Source organism: Carcharodon carcharias, chromosome 6 (genome assembly GCF_017639515.1).
Source record: "Carcharodon carcharias isolate sCarCar2 chromosome 6, sCarCar2.pri, whole genome shotgun sequence".
NCBI classification, from domain to species: Eukaryota; Metazoa; Chordata; class Chondrichthyes; order Lamniformes; family Lamnidae; genus Carcharodon; species Carcharodon carcharias.
In genome coordinates this window covers 52,816,273-52,839,244 of record NC_054472.1, presented here as the reverse complement: position 1 = coordinate 52,839,244, position 22,972 = coordinate 52,816,273, and the positions used below count along the sequence as shown (strand labels likewise).

At 42.8% G+C, this 22,972-nt stretch overlaps 1 protein-coding gene across 2 annotated transcripts in view; it reads left to right on the top strand.

Moving 5' to 3' along the window:
• The window catches only part of sugct (succinyl-CoA:glutarate-CoA transferase), a 607,005-nt gene that overhangs the window by 238,183 nt on the left and 345,850 nt on the right, over window positions 1-22,972 (top strand). For both annotated transcript variants that reach the window (XM_041188972.1, XM_041188973.1), the window contains exons 10-11: window positions 15,470-15,541; window positions 19,988-20,085. In XM_041188972.1, the coding sequence (XP_041044906.1) occupies window positions 15,470-15,541; window positions 19,988-20,085 (170 nt within the window). The remainder of the gene's footprint in view (window positions 1-15,469; window positions 15,542-19,987; window positions 20,086-22,972) is intronic.

Here is a 22,972-nt window from a genome sequence, read left to right as displayed (position 1 = left end):
TGAAGTTCTGCACTGTCCTCCTCACCGTTTACATTTCTCCCAAGTTTTGTGTCATCCGCAAACTTTGAAATTGTCCCCTACGCACCAAGATCTAGGTCATTCATATATATCATGAAAACCAAGGTCCCAATACCGACCACTGGGGAACTCCACTACTTCTTCCAACCCAAAAAATACCTATTAACCATTTCTCTCTGTTTCCTATCCCTCAGCCAATCTTGTATCCACATTGCTACTGTCTTTTTTTATTCCAAACATGCAATCCAACCTGTTAAATTTCAGGTAGTGCTGACATTGTGTTAGTCATATTATATTCTGGGAAATTATGTGCATGTACCATATATTTTTTCATGTATAAGTTTTTTTAAGTGGGGAGGGAGTGTAATATATTTTATGAGCTGATAAGTTTGTTGTACATCACTTTGTACTGCCCTCTCTGTTGGGGAGGTATAAATAATGCATGCTTCAACATGGCTGCTTGCAGTTAAGTCTTACATGTGAGTCTTTTCTCAATACGTTATGCAACAGTTCCCATATGTCTACTGGCTTCGTCCTTCTAGGTGGTAGATGTCGTGGTTTTGGAAAGTGCTGATGAAGGAGGCTTGGCTAATAGCTGCAGCACATCTTGAAAATACCTTGTACAAGTCACATTCATCCCAAATCATGAATGCTTTACGTCCTTGCTGCTTGGGAAAATCAGTCCCTAAACTTTAGAACAGCATTTGTGTTATGATCATGGAGGTGCAGTCTGTAATTATTGAATTACACAGTGGTAAGTCTTGTGGCTGTGAATGAATTTCAGACACTCATCTGAAGCTTGCCCACAAAAAGCTCTTTACATACCTGGCAGTGATGCTGTCTTCATGAACATGTTCCAGATGCTCTGACATCAGTGGTTATTGAACTGACACTTGAGAACCAAGATGATACTGAATACCACACATAAGACCACTCCATTCTGTAATCTTCAAGATCAGAGATCACTGATGAATCTGGAGCACTCTTTATTTTGAAGTATCTGCAACATTGCTCTTATATTTGATATTTCATTTAGTTTTTAAACAGCAATAAATGTGATTGAAATATTAAATGAAAAATAAATTCCACTCATGCTATAAAGGGCATATTCTTCTCTGAATTTAATGTCTGTTTTTAGATCTATATTTTGAGCATTTGAACCAATTGCAATCACTTGAATCCATCAGTAAGAAGATCTTGCAATCTGATGAAAGCAGCAAAGCTGTAATGTCTATCATGGCAAGCTTAAATGAAAGGCTGCTGAGTAAAAGCATTGTGGCAGCAGATAATTTTATGAAAAAACTTTATATTTGGAAACAATGAAATTACTAATTGTGTAAGGTGAGAAAGATGTAAATGCTGGAAATCAGAAATAAAAAGGTAAATGCTGCCTTATAGCTAGTTATAGTTGGCCAACCAAAAATTGCTCCTTTATTCCTACTCACTGCTCTCTGCCTGTTAACCTATCACCAATCAATGCTTCTCAAAAAACTCAATGTATTTGTCAGACACAAACCATGTTGAAAACAAAAACAGAATTACCTGGAAAAACTCAGCAGGTCTGGCAGCATCGGCGGAGAAGAGTTGACGTTTCGAGTCCTCATGACCCTTCAACAGAACTAGGTGAATCCAAGGAGAGGGGTGAAATATATGCTGGTTTGGGGGGGGTGTGTGGTTGTAGGAACAAGCAAGCAGTGATAGGAGCAGATCATCAAAAGATGTCACAGACAAAAGAACACAGAGGTGTTGAAGTTGGTGATATTATCTAAACGAATGTGCTAATTAAGAATGGATGGTAGGGCACTCAAGGTGTAGCTCTAGTGGGGGTGGGGGGCATAAAAAGATTTAAAAATAATGGAAATAGGTGGGAAAAGAAAAATCTATATAAATTTTTGGAAAAAACAAAAAGAAGGAGGAAGAAACAGAAAGGGGGTGGGGATGGAGGAGGGAGCTCAAGACCTAAAGTTGTTGAATTCAATATTCAGTCCAGAAGGCTGTAAAGTGCCTAGTCGGAAGATGAGGTGCTGTTCCTCCAGTTTGCGTTGGGCTTCACTGGAACAATGCAGCAAGCCAAGGACAGACATGTGGGCATGATGTTGACTTGTCCAACCATATTATGCTTTTCTAAGTGGCCCAATATCATGTCCCTAATAATAGATTGTAGCATTCTCCCTACTCTAGATGTATGGCTAATAGGCATATAGTTTCTTGATTTCCCTCTTCACCCTTTCTTAATTTACTGCATTTTATTTGCTCAGTTCCAATCACTGGACTATTCTAAACCCTACCAATAAGACAATCAGATGCAGGAGATTGTCAGATTTTCCCATTAATTTCTCAATGCTTTTTCTTAACTAATAATTTCTTTAAGTTCCCCATTCTCACTAGATCCTTGCCTTCCACTATTTTTGGAGTTTTTTGTCTTCCAGTATGAGGATAGATGCAAAGTATTTGTTTAATGTCTCTGCCATGCCCTAATCCACCTTTATAATTTCCTCTATCTCTGCTGTAACGAATTCAAATTTACTTTTGCTAATCTCCTTTTTACATGTCTATTTTTACAACCCATTGTTCTGTGTCTTGCTAGTATACTTTCATAATCTATTTTCTCTGATCATTTCCTTGATCCTCCTTTCTCAAATTCTATAATCCTCCGAATGGCCAGGCTTACTGCTCTTTCTGGCAACATTATAAGCCTCTTCCTTTAATATAATGCCACCTTTAACTTCTCTTCTAAGTCACAGTTGGACCACATTTCCAAGAGGTTTTATTTTTTAAGGGGATGTCTTTCATCGTGAATTATGAATTATTTCTTTAAATGTTTGCCATTGCATACCTACCATTATATTTTTAATATAATTTCCTAATCTACATTAGCCAACTCACCACTCATAGCTATGTAGTTTGTTTTGTTTTAATTTAAGGCTTAAAATTCTGTCATATTATGATCACTCTTCCCCAGAGGCTCCTTTACCACAATGTTATTAATTAACCCTGTCATGCTGCATAATACTGCATCTAAAATAGCCTATTCCCATACTGGTCTAGAGAACTATCTTGAATGCATTCCATGAACTCATCCTCCACACTATGTATCATTGCAAATTTGGTTTCTCGGGTTGAAGATTAATACCCCTCATGATTATTACATTAACTTTCTTACATGTACCTCCAATTTCCTGATTTATACTCCACTCTGCCCAACACTACAACTCCTGTTTGGGCAGCTATAAATGACTCCCAGGCATGTTTTCAGCCCCTTGTCCTTTCTTGGGTCCTCCCAAACTAATTTTACATCTTGATTTTCTGAACTAAGATCTTTTCTCTCCACTGTTTTTACTCCATCCTTTATTATTGTGGCTAATTTTCTCTCCCACCCAACCTTTTCATTTAGTCTATCACTTCTAAAGGTCAGGCATCCTGTTACAATCATGTTCACTGTGCTCACAGAGGGGCATATTGAGTTAAACAACCTGTAAAGAGACTCTTAAAATGTTGAAAGGAGTGATGCTGTGTAGTGTCTAAAGGTAATCTTAGTCATGCATGTAAGAATTAAAAAGAAAGAAAAAAGGTGAGTCTTGTTTGTCCTTTGAGGCAAAGATGACCATGTTCATCACTTGGGGGGTTTGGTAGGATTCCGATGGGTACGTAGATGACTACTAAGGCCAATCTGCACCCAGAAGGTTCTGCTGCAAATAGAAGAAGATACTGCAGATGATGAGCTTTGGGTGAGTTGCTGACTCGTGATTTCCTCGCCTTGCAGTTTCTCTCTGCCTCTGATATGCGCTTGGTTTCGAAGGAGGCTGCACTGTTTTTACTTGGTTGCACCAGGTGCAGTGATCCTGGGTGAGTTTCTGCCCGGACTCAAAGGCAATATCAAAATTCCTAAGTGAAGCCTTCAGAGTGTCCTTGTAGCGCTTCCTTTGACTGCCATGAGAACATTTCCCAGATTCGAGCTCTCTATAGAGATTTGCTTTGGCAAGCAAGTACCAGGCATTCTGGCTACATAACTAATCCAACTTAGTTGTGACTATCTCAGTATGATGCAGATGCTTGGCATGCCAGCTCAGCTGAGCACCTCAGTCTCCAGTATTTTGTCCAGCCATCTGATCTTCAGAAGCTACTGAAGGCAGCTCAAATGAAAGTGATTGAGCTTCTTGGCATGATGCTGGTACACCATCCAAGTCTCACATGTGTAGAGCAGAGTGGGCAGGACTATTGCTCTACAGACTTTCAGTTTGGTAGGCAGACTTACTCCTCTTCATTCCCAGGCTGTTCAAAGCTTGCCGTAGGCTACGCTTGCTTTGGCAATTCTTGCATGTGTCTCATCGTCAATATAGGTAGCTCAAGAGAGTGTGCTGCTGAGATAAGTGAACTGATCCACTGCTGACAGATTCTGGTCCTGGTTGAAGCCTTAGGCTTGAGATAGGGCTTTCCTGGAGTAGGCTGGTACATTGCTTCAGTTTTCTTTGTGCTGATTGTAAGGCCAAAGTTGTGTGCACTGTAGAACAAGTCCAAGCTACTTTGCATGTCCAGCTCTGAACCAACAGCTAGTACACTCATTGGCAAACAGGAAATCATGTAGTATGCCCTTGGAAAACTTAATGTTTGCTTGGCATTGTCTCAAGTTGAGCAGCTTCCCATCCACAGAATATCTGATTTTGATGCTAGGTACACCATTATGGAATGCATCAGACAGCATGGCATAGAAATCTATGCTGAAGAGGGTTGGTGCTAGCAAGCAGCCCTGTTTAACTCCATTAGTGACAGGCAATGGGTCAGAAGACTCGTCATCATCCAGAATACACATGAGTGTGAAGTCATGGAGCTGTCGAACTTTAGGGCAGCTGAATTTCTCTATTACCTTCCAAAGACTTTCATGGCTGATTATGTCAAAGGCCTTGGTCAGGCCAACATACATAGTGTAGAGGTCCATGTTCTGTTCTTGAAATTTCTCCTGGAACTGTTGAAATACAAACATTATATCCGTGGTTCCTCAACCTTTTCTGTAACTGCACTGACTCTCTGGCAGCACATCCTGGTCAAGATGTTGCACCAGGAAGGATTCTGGCAAAGATTTTGCCTGCGATGAAGAGGAGGGGGATTCCACTATGATTTTTGTAAGATTGACAAATTCATTTACACCTGTACAGGTGGTCTATGGAGGCACCTTTTTTTCTTGCAGGATGGTTCCTTGTCCACACACAGACTGAAAGAGTTTCATTGACCACCAACCTTGTAGACCTTAACTGGGATAGCATCAAATCCTGGAGCTTTTCTGCTAGATTGGAGCTTGATTATGTTCAACAATTCTAACAGTGTGGGAGAGTCATCAAGAAGAGCAGTTGATCTAACCTGTGCCAGCCTGTTGATTGCTTCTTCATTGTTAAGATGAAGGTTGTTTGAGGATGTGGCTAAAGTTCTCTTCCCATCTTTCTAGAATTTGGGCTTTTTCTGTGAGCAATGTTGACCTGCCAACACTGAGGATTGGTGATGAATCATTAGACTGGGGCCCATTGACATATGAACATAGAAATTAGGAGCAGGAGTAGGCCGCTTGGCCCTTCGAGCCTGCTCTGCCATTCAATAAGATCATGGTTGATCTGATTGCAGCCTCAACTCCACATATCAGGCCTACCCCCATAACCTTTCACTCCCTTGCTTATCAAGAAGCTATCTACTTCTGCCTTAAAACTATTTAGAGATTCTGCTTCCACCACTTTTTGAGGAAGAGAGTTCCAAAGACTCATAACCCTCTGAGAGAAAAATATTCTCCTTATCTCTGTCCTAAATGGGCGACCCCTTATTTTTAAACAGTGTCCCCGGTACTAGATTCTCCCATAAGAAGAAGCATCCTTTCCACATCCGCCCTCTCAAGAACCCTCAGGATCTTATATGTTTCAATTAAGTTGCCTCTTACTGTTCTCCAGTGGATACAAGCCTAGCCTGTCCAACCTTTCCTCATAAGACAATCCAGGTGCTAGTTTAGTAAACCTTCTCTAAACTGCTTCCAACGCATAACATTGTAGAATCTCTTCCAGCCTTTGTGGTCTGTATATGACTGAAGTTTATCTGCTTTCTGATTCAGCTAAGTGTCTTGCATCTCTAAGCTTGCACTGGACAGTCCTACAGATATTTCAACAGGCATCGTGCTTGGATAGTGTTGATGTGTCATTGAGATAAACGCTGTAGAGGTGATGTTTCTTCAGTAGTTTATGACCGCCTCATTATTTACAATGAACCAATCTTGATGCTTATCAGAGATAAGGCCAATGGGCCTCTAGAGCAGTGAAGTACACTATGTCTCTGAAGGTTGCTGAGTCATCCTCAATGCAGTGAGTGTCCATTTTTCTTGTACGCAGGTGACTTTTGGGTTTCTCTGAGAGAGATGCCTTCATGACTGCCTTTTTGAGCCTTGAGACATTGAGACGCTTCTGAACCTTTGTGCCTTGGGAGTACTGGGTGTATCTAGGGGGATAGACCCTGATGTTTAGCTTTGATAAGACAGTGGTCAGTCCAGCAGTCAGTGCCGCACATGGCTTTCGTTACACGCACATCCTGCCTGTCCCTCTGCCTGATAACTGATTACAGATAAACATACGAAATAGGAGCAGAAGTAGGCTGTTCGGCCCCACTCCACCATTCAATAAGATCATGGCTGATCTGCTTGTGTTTCCATTTCTTGGGAACAGATGGATATGGTGCTCCTGGATGACAAATATGTATGTGAGGACTACTAGTGCTCTGTGCTGGTAAACTTGAGTAGTTAAAGCCTAGTAGTAACTTTTATAAATACATGGCCCCTCAAACCTTGATTCAACCAACTGCACACAAGTTCCCTGAACTTAAATAAGTAGGGCGTGTCGCTACAGGAGGAAGAATATAAAATCTAAATTGGTCAGATAGAAATTCCTGTTGTGTGAAATCGTTACCAGTTTGGATTAGAGACTCTTAGGCACAACGATGGGCTCCCATGTGCGCCAGACGTTTGGTCATCTGTGAAAGAATCTGAAATCCTACTCTTGTTGTTTAGCAGAGCAGATGACAAATGAGTATAATCTAAAGGATATTTAATTTCTTGCAAAAGTGCTTCATTTTAACCATCGCCAACCCAGGATGATTTAACTTTAAAAATAGAGGGCTCTTGTGCACTAATTATATGTTGAACATTCCCAAATATTAATTGTCTCAGAGAGCTTAGTGAAAGACTTGGCGAATTAAAGCCATGTTTGCTTGTCAGCATACATATCCGATTGACAAAAGAAGTGCTGGATTCTCATTGAAGAGAACCTGCTAATTGCTTATAAAGTATTTACAGTGCCTAAGGTATTGCAGAAGTGTACTTAAAATAAAATTGGTTTCTAATGCTCATTTTTAATTGGCATTGTTGCTATTTCTTCCATTATCAAGCTATCTACGTTAAGATGATTACTTGGTATTCCTTCTGGAAAAGTGTGTTTTATAATGTGCAAATTCAATGTATTATAGGACTTAGCAGGGTCGCCTAAAGGTTAACTTCTTGTTACAGGCAAGGATTGGATCTTGGCTTTGTCTGCGGAGCACTCTTACATGCTAATTTGAAATAATTTGAGCTGACGGACCAGAGCTTGCCAAAACAGAATCTCATTAAATATTGTTTTTGTGCACTTTGCCTTTTTATTTTCCCTTGTATATGGTTGAATAAGTTTGCTGTGTATAGAGACTGTATAAGATCAAGTAATTATGAATGAAATTTCTATTGCTGATTCAACATTCTTGGGCAAAGGGTCACATCCAAAAAAAGAAAAGGGAGCACTTTTTTTCAGTGTACATTCCTGTATGAGTGAGATAATTTCTATTGGTCCTACTGTATTTGGCAAAGGGCGAGGAAAACAGTTTCTTCCGTCTCTTTAAAAGAAGGGCTGCCACTCTTTTGTTGGCCACAACTGACAGAGTCAACACAATTAATTGTTGGATTTTTCAAATGAGATCCAATGATGTAGAGATAATCTGGCTCTGCCACATGTGTAAGAAGATAGCTGAAGCAGAAATTCATGCAGTTTCAAAGTTGGAAGCACCAAGTTGTTTGATAAAGTAATGCGTTAAATACATACTTCACACCATCATCACAAATGTTTTGAGAGCACGTTGAAATGGTTTAGGAAAGATAAATAATGTTTGAATTCTATTATCAGTTGGCATTTTCATAACTGAAGCTGAGATGTTCAGGGTGTGGAGGAGTTCAGTGGTGGGCCAGTAACCAGCTTCAATAGCCAAGCTGATGTGATGCTCAGGCCATTTTAAATGGCACTCATTTGCACGCCTATTTAATTTCATGCTCTTCCCTGATAGTTGCTCTCACCAGATGCACTACATTAATTATTGTATAGTTGGCTTTTTACCTAGTGACTCATACTTCACAAGGGAGCAAAAAAGTAGTGATGACAGGAACTGCAGAGGAGAGTCCACACCTGAGGGCACATCCTCTCCAAGCCCTGGACACCAAAGTGGTAGACTGGTGATCGTTGAATGAAAGCATAATAATTAAGGAGCAGCAGAGAATATGTTACGCACTGGCAGACTTTCCAATCACACTAATTGTGATTGCAGAGAGAATGGAGGAGCTGCCTCAAGCATGCATGAGTTGATGTCATGGGGCATTGCAATGATGTCTTCTTGCGTAAAGTGACCAGCTCCATGGAACATTACACGCAGCAATCAAATAAATCCAATATGTTTGCTGCTTTAAATGGGATAACATTAGACTTGGCTTGAGAGCACAGCGCTGATCTGCACCAAAGTGCTTTTCAGTAGAGTTGGAACAGTGAAGGGTGGCTCGCAGTGAAAGGAGAGATGGAAGTAGGAATTCCATACACTACCATTTCTCAACTATTGCAACTCTTTCAGTCAGTACCCAGCATACTGCCTTGTGTGCCAATGGCCGAGTCTGTCCCTGCACTAGTGTAGGTGGAGCAGACTATGGTGGAGTCCTCAGGGGGCTCCAAAACTCAGAGGTTATTGGCCAAGAAGATTTCAGCAGTCAGAGCAGGGATCTGATCAGCCTGCTTCTAGCTGTGCTGAAGCCATAGGGAGTTGCACCACAAAGAAGTGGTAGGAAGAGGAAAATTTGTAGTTGTCAACAAGGGAACACATATGGGTGTATAACAAAATGTTATGTTGTGAAGTTACTTTGTTTTAATAGAATCATGCCTTTTATTATTTTCTTGTCCAGCCCATCCTTGGTTACTGGGTGAAAAATCACCATTTAACTTGTTTGATGATGAATGGGAAGACATACATTGGACAATATTGAATACATAATTGCTTGTTTGGGGGTGGGACGGGAGAAGGAAGAGTGACCATTGTATGTGGTTCTCCCATTGGTCCACAGGTGCAGTCTAAGTGTACCATGCATTAATAAGGGCGTTCCTGGCATCCAGGGCAGCAATATGAACAGCTGGTGCTGCATTACCCTCATCACCTTCCTCCTCTTCGTCCGTCTCCTCCTCCTCCTTGGAATCTTCTGAAGAGGATCTACACCCTGTGCCTTGTTTCTCTTGTAGGCCCAAAACTCCGTGCTGGGAAATGCTGGCCATTTTGGAAACCCAGGCTGGTGGGCACTGAAGGGTGCCTTCAGGTCTGTCTAAGCACCTGATGTGTATCTTCAGCACACCACTGGCTCATTCAATCACACGTTAAATGAAGCTGTTGGGTTTCTTTGGTCGGGTTTCTGACCGTTGTCATCAGCTAAGTTTGCTGTGCATATCCCTTGTTTCCTTTCAGTTTCAAAGACGTGAGGAAGCTTTGACTGCCGCAGGATAAAGGCATCATTGCGGCTGCCTGGGAATTTTGCACACATCTGAAGATATACTTTTTCCTCTGTTGAGGACAAAGGTGACTTTGATAGTCACAGGTGGTGCATGGCCAGTTAGGAGCAGTTTTTCTTCTAGGAGGCTAGAAATGTTTGCCACAATCTAACATGACAATCTGAGCCACCTGAAGCGCTGCTGTTCCTAGATTTCAAGGGAACGTAACCTCTGCCTATAGAGACCCTGTATTGAAGGTAGTGCCTCCTGGGAGCTGCACCACTCTGCTGCTCTGCTTTTTCTGCTAACCAGCTTCACACCTTTCAACAGTAGGTGGCTGCTGCTGCTGGTTATTCGAGGTCCAATCTAAGGTAGTCAAATTGCCACCTGTTCTGATGCGATTCGGAAAACATACAAATGTAGAAATACTATGAACAAACCCCTTCCCACCAGTAAACAAGAAAGTAACTGTGTATTTATTGCAGTACTTCCATGAGTTTTAATCACCCACCTCAATTGCTGTTTTGTTCTTGCTTTGCTTTTAGTTGCAAGTTTCAAAAAGCCCATGATATCCATGAATGCAACATTCAATTTAAAACTGGGTTGAAGTATCACTCTAACTGAGTGATTACCATCTGTTAATAGACATCCTGCTTCCCTCAAGGGCTTTGTGCGCAAGCAACCTAGCATGCTTGAGATAAAGATGGAAGTCAGTGGGTTGGAGCTGGCTTCCTGATGCATTCACATTTTTGACAGCTTTAAAGTCCAACACTGCACTCAAGCCCACGCGGTCCTCCAGGTTAAAGTTCTCTGCAGCTTTCCTAGGTATATTCAGCATTGTGGCTGAGTTATGCAGTCTAACATTGAAACAGTGCTGGGGTCCAAATTACATCACTGGACTCCAACTTCAAAATATAAGGTAGGTCTCACATGTCCCATGAAACTTGGGACTTAAAACAGCAGCTGATGGGTGTGCAATGCCAAGAGGGAGATAAGTACTCTAACGCTATTTTAACTTGCCACATTCCTTATCCTCACCAGGAGTGGTGGGGTTAAAATAAGGTCTTGGCTTTGACCTCCTGTTTGCAGGCAGGTTTGAAAGATTGAAACACGGATTGTGTTAATACAAAGCATGAATGGAGCCATTGACTTGTACTAAGTATACTTTGCCCAGCAATCAACTGCAATCCTTTTTTCTACTGGAATTAGTGTGAGTTATTCAGTACAATAGGAATTGTCTTCATTCAACAAATAAATGTTCTTTTTATGTTTGCAGTTTATTAGCTACATGTAATTTTATAATAAACTTTCATTATTTCAGTTTATGTTAGGTCTTATAGTTAAGTTTTAAAGACTTTTTAAACATGAGCTTTTCTTTTTATTTCTTCCGTTAAGAAATATACTGTTTCAAAACTGTTTCAAGAACATGAAAAAAACTTTCCAGCTTTTACTTATTTAACACTTGTTGATTTTTTTGGGCCGGATTTCTAGCATGGCCTGGTTTCCTGCCCTGCCACCTGAAGAATTGGTGGGGAATGCATCCCCGGTGATCACAGCAGCCCACAACATTTTAATGCTGCAAGGAGCATTAAATGACTGGAGATGGGATTTCCCCTGCCCTTCACTCGGGTGGTAGTCCCACCTCAGAGAACTGCCAGTCAATCTGATTGGCCATCAACTCTGTAGTCCCAGCAGCGCCAGTGGCAGCAGTGGCCAGGATTGGGACTACAAGGCAGTTCTTAGATTCCAAGAGGAGAATTTTCTGCCTGTCGGGTGAGCCGGTCTGGAGCGAGCGCGGGTGGACGCGGAGCCGATTGCTGTACGCGATCAGCTGCGCCGCCATTTTAGGTGGACGGGCCAATTAAGGCCTGTCCGGTATGAAGTGCACCCAGAAACACTCAGAGCTACCTGTGCGGGCGGGGGGAGGAGGGAGAGTTGGGGCCTGTGCTCTTTCACACGTACGTGAAAGAGCACAGAAATCTCCTTGAGGCATCGAGCTGCCTCAGGGAGATTAAGTTCAGTGTTAAAAATGGTAAAAATAAAATTATTCAGACATGTCCTCATGTGACATTGTCATGTTTATGAATTTTTATTAAAATTTTTATTCAATTAATAAACCCTTCATGAAACTTCATCCCGCCCATGGATGAGGTTTCATGAGAAATGTGAAGGCCACTCAGGCTCTTCGCCTGGCTGCCAGCCTTAAGGTTGGACGGGCAGCCCTGACAATTGCTTTAGTTCGTTTGTTAATGGCCTTAACAGGCCTTTGACAGTTTGGTGGGTACGCAGCTGACTCCTGTGTGCGCCCGCTGAATGGAAGATCAGAATGACACGCTGTGACGTCGGGACGCACGCCCTACGTCACCGCGCGCCATTTTATGTGTCAGCATGGGGGTCCCATCCCCCGCACACCGAACAGAAGATGTTGCCCTGTGTCCCTGAGTCCAGGACCAGGTAAGTGCTGGGCGTCTCACAGCGGGGAGTGTGAGTGAGGCCCAGGGCATGGTGGGTAGAGGGGCTGGGGGTCTTGACAGAGAGGCCAGGGGGAGGAAGCTTCCACGGGGTGCTGATCTTAGTAGGGTGGGGGGTGGCGTGTGCCTGAAGTAGATGGGGGGGCCCTGAATTCCAACCTTAAAATTGAGGAAGGGGCCCTCAAGTGACCATTAATTAGCCACTCAAGGGTCTCAATTGGGGCAGGGGTGGGCCATGCAAAATTGCGAAGAGATTAGGGGCAGGTGGAAGGGTGGCTTGAAGGCCACCCAGGGAATTTTACGGGAACCCCCACTTGCAAACCTGCCAGCGGGGGACTGCAAAATTGTGCCCGTAGTGTGTCCATGGCTCAGATCTTCTAGTCTCTAGGTCGTCAGAGACTGGACATAGGACCCAATGTGCATGTCAGGACCTCGTGGAAGTCCTGATGCACTGACTTTGTGGGAATTGCCAGGTAAGTTTGAACTTCCAAGGGGCAATTCTCCTGCCCTCCAGAACCCTCTGAAAATGTCTCTGACTCTGAGTTGGGGTTGGAGTCTTTGGACAGTTCCAACGAATTTAACTGGATAGTTACCCAGGAAATGTTAGACAGAAACATTCTAGTCTTACCCCTGGACAACTCTACAACTAACCCCCCAATCACACACATTGACCCCCTCCACTATCCACTCTGAACCTCTGACTTCCCTGCCTTACCCCTTCCTGGCCTTGACTCCCCCTCGACCCGAGCCGACTAGTACTTATCACTGACTATCCCCAAACCCATCCTGACTAACCCCACCACCCGACTAAGCCCCTGACCTGACCTGACTCACCCTGACCTGACAAATCCTCCTGACCCGACTACTCCCTGCCTACCTTCCCATTTATCATTATATACAATCACCCACCTGCCACCCTACCCAGCTGCAACTGTATCACCCTACCCACCTGCCACACTACCACCTCCCTTATCTGCCATCGTACCCTCTTGGCAGGCTACCACCCTACCCAACTGTCACCCCACCACCCTATTCACCTGCCACTTCATCCACCTGCCACCCTACTCCCATGCCGCCATACCCACCTGTCACCCTACCCACCTACCACCCCTTCCATTTGCCACCTATTCGCTTATCTTACTCACCTACCCACTTACCTCATCCATCTACCTACCCTACCACCCTACCCATTCATTCATTAATCTACTCACCCATTCACTAACATTCTTCCATTAACCATTCACTGACATTCATCCACCACCCATTCATTGACATTCACACTAGACGTTTAAACTTACCGTGCTGCAGCTAGTGCTGTAAAAAGGGATCATGGCTTCTGCGCTGATTGGAGCCTTTTCACCGTATCCAGGCCAGTGGGTATTTTTCGGCCTGATCAGTATCGAATAAAGCGATTCTGACACTGATTGGAAGTTTTGGACGTCTTAACATGAATTGGAGTTAATTACTCTCTCACAGGAAGTCCCATAATGTAGGGCAGAGGACAAAATGATTGTCCATGATTACCATTTTGGTAGCCTGTCCCATTGTCAAGCCTTATCTTTCAGCTCCCACAAATAGGATCCTTATTTCCCAGACCTCACATAGCAATGTTGCTCCAGGGAACATATGACATTTGTGCTAGGGTGTTAAGAAAGCTGTCTCAGAGCGGACAATTCCTCTCTACCCACAAAATGATCACTCCATTCTATTTTTCTGTTTGTTCCTTGGTTTTAATCCAAAGGTTAGTCCTGGATCATCTACTACACTGCAGGAATGAGACTCACCACTGAATGTTCCAACATCAGTCTGAAGAAAACAATACTATGGCATTCCTTTGACTGTACTTCCCTTGGCATTGAACCTCTGCCAGTGTTGTTTCAGTTTGGTATTTGAACTATGCCCCTGGGGCAGAGGCTGATGCCAATACACTATGGCGGGTTTGGCTTTGGCATCTTAGTTCCAAGTATATAGAAGCCAAATTAGAAAGAATTTCAGCTTGTTTAGTCTTCCAGGGTGCCTGGCAACAATGACTTATCAATTCTTTGTAGCTGAGGCTTCTTGGCATGAAAACATTGAGCACTGTTTAGCTGCTCACCCTTAACGTTCTAACTCAGGATCTCAATTTTTCACACTCAGTCCTATTTGCTCCGACAATGGATACTTCTCGTATTATCTTGCACTTGGATTAACATTTTCAGGATTCCCTTTCTCTAAGGAGTCTCGTGGACTGTGCCCTGAAAACAAGAAGAGAGAAGAGCAACATCCCAGTCCTTGCAGTGGGAAAAAAATTTCAGCACTTAACATATATTATCATGCAGTTAGCAGTGTCCCTGCTGAGTTAGGGATTTATGCAGTGCAGTAGAACAAGATGAGTGGTAAATCTAAGTCATGAGTATTGTTTGATTCTGTAGCTTATTCTGCATCTCACTTGAATCTTCCTGATTTCACCAAAAGTTGCTCAACGTTACTCTTTTGCTTTAAGTTTCTTTTCTTTCAATGTAATACAACCGTAGCCCAATCTCAGACCATTTGAAGTTTTAGCCAATGCAGGGTTTGTAAATGTTCCTGATGGAGGATTTGACATTGCATACATTTTTGCAAGAGGGTGTGAACTTATGTCAAATTGTTGAAATCATATGTAAATTCTGTATTCCTCTCTGTAAAAATGTTATATTGATTTTGGCTAAGTCAGTTATTTTCTTGTCCAGATATATATTGTGGCACACATTCTTTTTTTTAGTGATATTTGGGACTCCCTCACTATTTGAATATAGTACAATTAACATATAATCATGGAGAGTAGTGTGGTACTCACTCAAATTGATCCTAAACCACCAGTGTTTGGATACTTCATGGGCACATAGTGACACCACTATTCCCAGCCTGAATGTAAATGATTAAGTAATTCCCCTGTCTATCATGCCTGGATACCTCACAAGTGTAAGTGGCTGGGATTGAATTTATAAACATAACTTTGTATGTAACTATCCTCCACTCACTGTGTTTTGATGGAGAAATCACCTTGCTTTTATTGAAAGAAGTTGTGGCAATTTTGGTCTTGTGTTCTGTTCATTGCTGTTCATATAGACTCTTCAAATAGACTCTGCAAATAAACTTTGCTGTAAGGTCTCTGCTGTGAAGCTCTGCCTTCAGCTGCAAGTAAATATTGACCTCTTTAAATTTTCTATGTTGCAGGCTTTTGAGACAAAGGACAGCTACCTGGTGGTTGGGACTGGAAATGACCAACAATTTTCAGTTACTTGCAAGGTAACTTGTATTTTCTTTGAAATTACATGTGCATAATGGGAATAAGTTATAAAGTCAATGGTTTATTTCTGTTTGTGTCCTCTGTTAAAGCTGTCGTCAGAAATTGTTCATTGTCTTACTCTTGACCAGTCAGAATAATGTTACCTAGTGGAAATTTGCTGTCTCAAGTTACAGAGATCGCATCCAAGGGTGCATTCACAAGTAATTTCTGTTCATGCTGACAGTTCAGTTGCTAAATACAGCCTGGATCATGGTTCAGGGCTCAATCTAAACACAGAGAGAACTGAAGTGCAGCTCTTCTGGAGGAGGCATCTCATTCCATTTCACTTGAGTCAGTTCAGGCATTCGCACCCAATTTACACTCTACAGGATTGATTTTAAACCTTATCTTGAAACATGCAGGTGCTTCATCCACACAGCATCAGGCACCTGTAAAAATGGTAGTGCTAGAATCATTGATGTAAAAGGGTCAGTAAATTAACCAAACCCTTCTTTTTGAAGCTGTTCCTAGTTTGATGACACTGTTTGTGATAAGTCAAAATCAACCATTGCAAATTTAACGTCAATTCAAGGCTAAATCTACCTTGCACTGGCACTAAACTTGTAGCGTGAACGTACCCTGAATCTGCAATAAAAGCTAACAATAGCTTCCATGCTTGGCCAGGTTGAAATGCAAAATACCCTAAAGGTACACAGGTGAGCTGGTCTACTCATTGGCCTCAATTTGGCCCCTAGCCAAGCTGTTCCAGTACAGCTACAACACTGGCAGCTACCCGGCAATGTGAGGTGCAGTATGCTTTAGTTCTGGTATGATAGCCAAGTGGTTATGGTACTGGGCTTGTAACCCCAAGATCAAGAGTTCAAATCTCACCATGGCAAACTATGAAACAATGTAACTTCATCTGAATAGGAACAGATGGAAACGTGTTTGTACTCGAAAGAGTTACAATGTTCAAATCTCACAATGGCAAACTATGAAACAATGTAACTTCATCTGAAACAGATGGAAATGGGTTTGTACTCGAAAGAGTTACCCGGCAATGTGGAAAATTACCCAAGTATGTCCTGTACACAAAAAACCCCCATCAGTTTACTCTTGATCATCAACAAAGTGACGGAGGGGTCATCAACTGCTTTCAAGCGGCACTTGCTTAGCAATAACCTGCTCACTGACACTCAGTTTGTGTTCTGCCAGGACCGCTCAGCTCCTGACCTCATTACAACCTTGGTTCAAACATGGACAAAAGAGCTGAACTTCAGAGGTGAGATGCGAGTGACTGCCCTTGACATCAAGACAGCATTTGACTGAGTGTGGCATCAAGGAGTCCTAGCAAAACTGAAGTCAGTGGGAATCAGAAGGCAAGCTTCCACCGGTTGGAGTCATACCCAGCACAAAGGAAGATGGTTATGGTTGTTGGAGGTCATTCATCTCAGTTCCAGGACATCACTGCAGGAGTTCCTCAGGGTAGTGCCCTAGGCCCAACCATCAATGACTTTCATTCCGTCATAAGGCCAGAAGTGGGGATGTTCGCTAATGATTGCACGTTGTTCGGCACCATTCACGACTCCTCAGAAACTGAAGCAGTCCACATCCAAATGCAGCAAGATGTGGACAATATCCAGCTTTGGGTTGAGAAGTGGCAAGTAACATTCACGCCACCAAAGTGCCAGGCAATGACCATCTCCAACAAGAGAGAATTTAACCATTGCCCCATGACATTCAAAGGTATTACCATCACTGAAACCCCCCTGTCAACATGCTAGGTGTTGCCATCGACCCGAAACTGAACTGGACTAGCCATATAAATGCTGTGGCTACAAGAACAGGGGAATTGTGGGGTGAGTAACTCACCTCCTGACCCCCCAAAGCCTGTCGACCATCTACAGGGGAAAAGTTAGGAGTGTGATGGAATACTCCCCAATTACCTGGGTGCGTGCAACTCCCACAACACTTAAGAAGCTTGACACCGTTCAGGACAAAGCAGCCCGTTTGATTGGCACCCCATCCACAAACATTCACTCCCTCCATCACCGACGCACAGTGGCAGCAGTGTGTACCCACCTACAAGGTGCACTGCAAGAATTCATAAAGCTTCCTTTGACAGAACCTTCCAAACCCACAACTGCTACCGCCTAGAAGGACAGGACAGGAGACACATGGGAACACCATCACCTGGAAGTTCCTCTCCAAGTCACTCACTATCCTGATTTGGACATACATTGCCATTCCTTCACTGTCGCTGGGGCAAAATCCTGGAACTCCCGCTCTAACAACACTGTGGGTGTACCTACACTACATGGACTGCATCTGTTCAAGAAGGCAACTCACCACTACCTTTTCAAGGGCAATTAAAGGTGGGCAATAAATGCCAGCTTAACCAGCGACACCCATATCCCATCAATGAATTTTAAAAATCAAATGGATAAATTTTATGACCACAGTCAATCTGTACATTAATTGAATTAAACACCTTTTTGTTCTTGTGCCCATTGGGATTAATGGTATGGCCAAGATAGCTACATAGGTGCCACTTCTGTTGTTGTACTATAGATTGGACTGTTGCACCTGTCAGCTGGTAGACGTGCTGTGTCCTATCCTGCTTCTTTCATCTTTCCATGAGCAAAGTGATGAAGTAAGCTCCCGGCAGGCGATCCTTCCAATGTTCCTCAAGAATTGGAGCTATAAACCTAGGCGCAGTGACCTATTTGCATCACAGGAAACCTGCCTTTCTGACCTAGGCTGATCGATCTTATTGACATCGCTGACTGTGCCTTGGTGTGATCGGCTATGTGGGAATTCAAGACTACTATCACCTTCGTTGAACCAGCCCTTTGGTTGATGTCAGTAGGCCTGACTTGAGGAGGCCCATAACTACTTCTTTGTTCCCTTCGTGAAGCCTAGGTCGGAAAGGTAGTTCTCCTCTGATGCAGATAGGTAGTTGTTCCTAGGTTTATAGCTCCAATTCCTGGAGAACATAGGAAAGAGCAGGAGTAGGCCATTCAGCCCATCGAGTCTGCTCTACCATTCAATACGATAGTGCCACTCCAATGCCTTTTCCCCACACTATCCCCGTATCCCTTTATGTCATTGGTATCTAGAAATCTGTCCATCTCTACTTTAAATATACTCAATGACTGAGCTTCCACAGCCCTCAGGGATAGAGTGTTCCAAAGATTCACAACCCCTTGAGTAAATAAATTCCCCCCATCTCAGTCCAAAGTGGCTTCCCCTTATTTTGAAATTGTGTCCCTGGTTCCAGACTCCCCTGCCAGGGGAAACATCTTACCTGCATTTACCTGCATCTATCCTGCCTATCCCTTTAAGTATTTTGTAGGTTTCAATGAAGGTAAGGGCAAGTAAGGGCGGATTGCTTTTTGTTTAGTCAGACATGGCACTATATTTCTGCTTCCTCTTCCAAGTCACTTGATGAAGGAAGAATACCTGGAGGAATTGCCTTTCTCAGATACTTAGTTGCTGCAATTTGCAAATTATTATTTACCAGCAATACTATGATTGGAAACCAAGGGCAGAAAATGAAAAACAAAAATCTAAAGAAAAGCCACAAGTAATGCTACAGTAAAAATGTGACTGAGGAATCAATTGAATCAAGAAACAATACAGCTTTAAGAGACCAACTCTCAAAGGCTGGAATGTATCATTCTTCCAGCAGTTTACGTGGATGAATAAAACTCAATGTATTCTCAGCAAAAAGCTCAGGATTATTATTAACATAACTTGCCGTTCAATTTGGGGCTTTAATGAGACCTGTATTTGCTTTTCCTATGTGTTTTCCCCTGAAAATTGCATGCCTTATGGATCAGGTGTCTTATCCAGAAGAGGACACTTGAGAGTGCAGTATCCCTTCAATCTTGCACTGAAGCATCAGCCAAGATTATATTTTTCAAGTCTTTGAGGCTTGAATCCACGACCTTATGAGTCCAAGATGAACTGGGATGACTCCAGAGATTAGCAGCAAGATGGCGAAAAGCTCTGACTGTAAAGTGGTACTAAGGTAGAGGGAATGCATAGAAGGATAAAATTGTTGGACCATAGGACATGCAAGCTTGATCTAGCAAAGGTGACGAGGGGTGAGGTTCTGAAGGATTTTGCAGTTGAGTATGAGGATTTTGACTTTGATGGCAAGGAGATTGGGGGAAAACTAAGTTGCTAAAAGTAAACTGCATGGGACTTGGTATAATATAGGGTATGGGCATTGGAGCTTTGGATGGGTTGGAGTTGATGAAAACCATAGTGGTGTGTTACACCAGAGGCAAGGTTATTCCAAAGAGACTCGAAAGGTTTGGTTGTATTTTATTGAAGCTGTTGAGAAGTAATAATTAGTCTTTGGTTTGTAGTCCAATCTCAAAATATAGCTATTATATTTAAAGGAGATGGCACTGAACTTAATCCACATTTGTCAGTTAACTATTACTGTCGCTTTCCAGATCTTGTCATTACCTGCACTGAGTCAAGAGCCGAGATTCAAGACAAACAAGCTCCGTGTTCAGAACAGAAGAGAACTTATTGATATCCTATGTGCAAGGTTAGTGCTGGTATTAGACACAGGTTATAAGTTGTAAAAGACATTCTAGTGAAGTAGCTGCCCTATTATGGAAGGCTTGGATCTTTCAACTTTTACTGCAGGAACAGTTATGAGTATAAGATATTATTTGTACTTTATAAAAGCCTTGTGGCGTCTTTGATATGAATATCTTTATCTTTGCAGCAACTACTTAGCTAATCATTGCTGGCCTTGCATCACATGCTATTTTAACAGGCACGTTCTGGCCAACCAGCAAGGAGGGCCCTTGCACCAGACAGGCAGGCAAGAACCTGTTTGAATTCAAAAGGTTGGGGTTTGATACCGCTTACTATATTTGAACTCTCAGCAGCCCCATTTCAAACCGTGTATTGACTTTGCCAGGACCATCAGGGATGAAGGAACAGCAAACCCGGAGGAAGGCTGAAAAGGTAAGTAGATTACAAAAATTGCTGGAAAAACTCAGCAAGTCTGACAGCATCTGTGGAGAGAAAGACAGAGTTAACATTCTGAAGAAGAGTCATACAGACTCAAAACGTTAACTCTGTCTTTCTCTCCACAGATGCTGTCAGACCTGCTGAGTTTTTCCAGCAATTTTTGTTTTGGTTTCAGATTTCCAGCATCTGCAGTATTTTGCTTTCATCTTAGGTAAGTAGATTATTTATTTTAAAAATGTCCTTGTGGGTCAGGTGGACTGCAAGTGCTGCTCCAGGCTGCACAAAGAAACCTTGGGGTCCTAGACTTCCTTCGCCAACAGTGATCACCTATCCTGCATCACCATTTACTTGTGGGTTCCCAGGCACAGCCCCCTGTCCTGCTCGCCTGACTTGCATTGACATGGGTTCAGGCAGGAGTTTGGCCTGGTCTATTTGAAATGCAGTCCAGGAGGTAAAATGGCCAAGGTCTTCATGTTGATGAGCGAGGAGAGCACATATTTCCAGAAGGTATTTGATATTTCCAGAAGGCATTTGATAAAATGCCGTATCAAAGATTATTACGGGTAACATATTAGCATAGATAGAAGATTGGCTAGCTAGCAGAGAATATGCATAAATGGGTCTTTTTCTGACTGGCAAGATGTGACAAGTGGTGTCCAACAGGCGTCTGTACTGGGGCCTCAACTTTTTACGATTTACATCAATGACTTAGATGAGGGGAGTGAAGACATGGTAGCTAAATTTGTAGATGACACAAAGATAGGTAGGAAAGTATGTTGTGAAGAGGCCATGAGGAGATTGCAGATGGATATAGATAGGTTGAGTGAGTGGCAAAGATCTGGCAAATGGAGTTTAATGTGGGAAAATGTGAAGTTGTTCACTTTGGCAGGAAGAACAAAAAAGCAGAATATTACTTAAATAGAGAACGGCTGCATAATTCTGAGGTACAGAGGACCCTAGGGGCAGAATTTTATGGATCCGTTTCGGTGGGGACAGGGCCGTAAAATGCGGTGAGCCATTATAATCCCCATTGACTTCAGCGGGACGTAAAATCCCGCAGTTATAAAATTCTGCCCTAGGTGTTCTAGTACATGAGTCACAAAAAGTTAAAATGCAGGTACAGCAAATAATTAAGAAGGCTAATGGAATTCTATCCTTTATTACAAGAAGGATTGAACATAAAAGTAAGGATATTACGCTTCAGTTATACAGGGCGTTGGTGAGACTGCACCTCGAATACTGTGTGCAGTTTTGGTCTCCTTATTTAAGGAAGGATGTAAATGCATTGGAGATGGTTTAAAGGAGGTTTACTAGATTGATACCTGGAATGAGTGGGTTGTCTTATGAGGAAAGGTTGGACAGACTGGGCTTGTTTCCATTGGAGTTTAGAAGAGTGAGGGGTGATTTGATTGAAGTATACAAGATCTTGAATGGCCTTGACAAGGTGGATGTTGAAAGGATGTTTCCTCTTGTGGCTGAGTCAAGAGCTAGAGGGCATTGTTTTAAAATTAGGGATTGCTCTTTTAGGATAAAGGTGAGGAAAATTTTTTTCTCTTTGAGGGTTGTGTGACTTTGGAATTCTCCGCCTCAGGAGATGGGGGTCATTGAATATTTTTAAGGCAGAGGTAGATAGATTCTTGTTAGGCAAGGGAATCAAAAGTTATCACGGTTAGATGGGAATGTATAAATCAAAACACAAAAAGATCAGTACATCTTTGAGTTGACACGTGGTGCCCACTAAGTGACATGCTTGCAGTCAATGGCACCCTGCACTATGGCAAAGCTTGCAATCTTCATGAAGCTAGGTGATAGCACTGCTTGCTATTTTCTGTCATGAGTGAATGAAATATAGCCAGCTGTCTTTGAACAGAGAGCATCAGTAACCTCCTTCACACAAAAATGGACAATAAGTTGTGAGATGTTGCAAATATCTCTAACTGCAACCTGGAAGGAGCCAAAAGTATAAAAGCTGATGGCCATGATGATCTTCAAAGCTATTGGTAATGTGGTCCTCACCCTCCTATGAGGTTCAGTTGTGACAACAGCAGCTGGCAGATTTCGATGCGGACTTCCTTACCAAAACACAGATGTCTGATGTATTTTTTTTTTTGCTGAGGTTTGGGTGGGAGAATTGCTCCCTGAATATGCTGACAAGATATGGCTTCCTGCTGAGAGCTCTTTTACCACCACCTGCTGCCTCCCCCCCACCAACCCCACCCCCACCCCCACCCCCACCCCCACCCCCAGCCTCCCAACTCCTCCACCCTCCCCCAGCAGCTTGGCAAAATGCTTCAGAGCCTGCCATATCTCTCCTTGCGGACTTTAGCAACTTGAAAGAACTCTAGAAAGCACCAAGCATTTCTACAATCATAGAACTCAATCGGAATAATTGATGAGCCCTGCAAATTTAGCAATGGTGCAGAGTCCTCCCTGATGCTAAATGCATGTTCAGC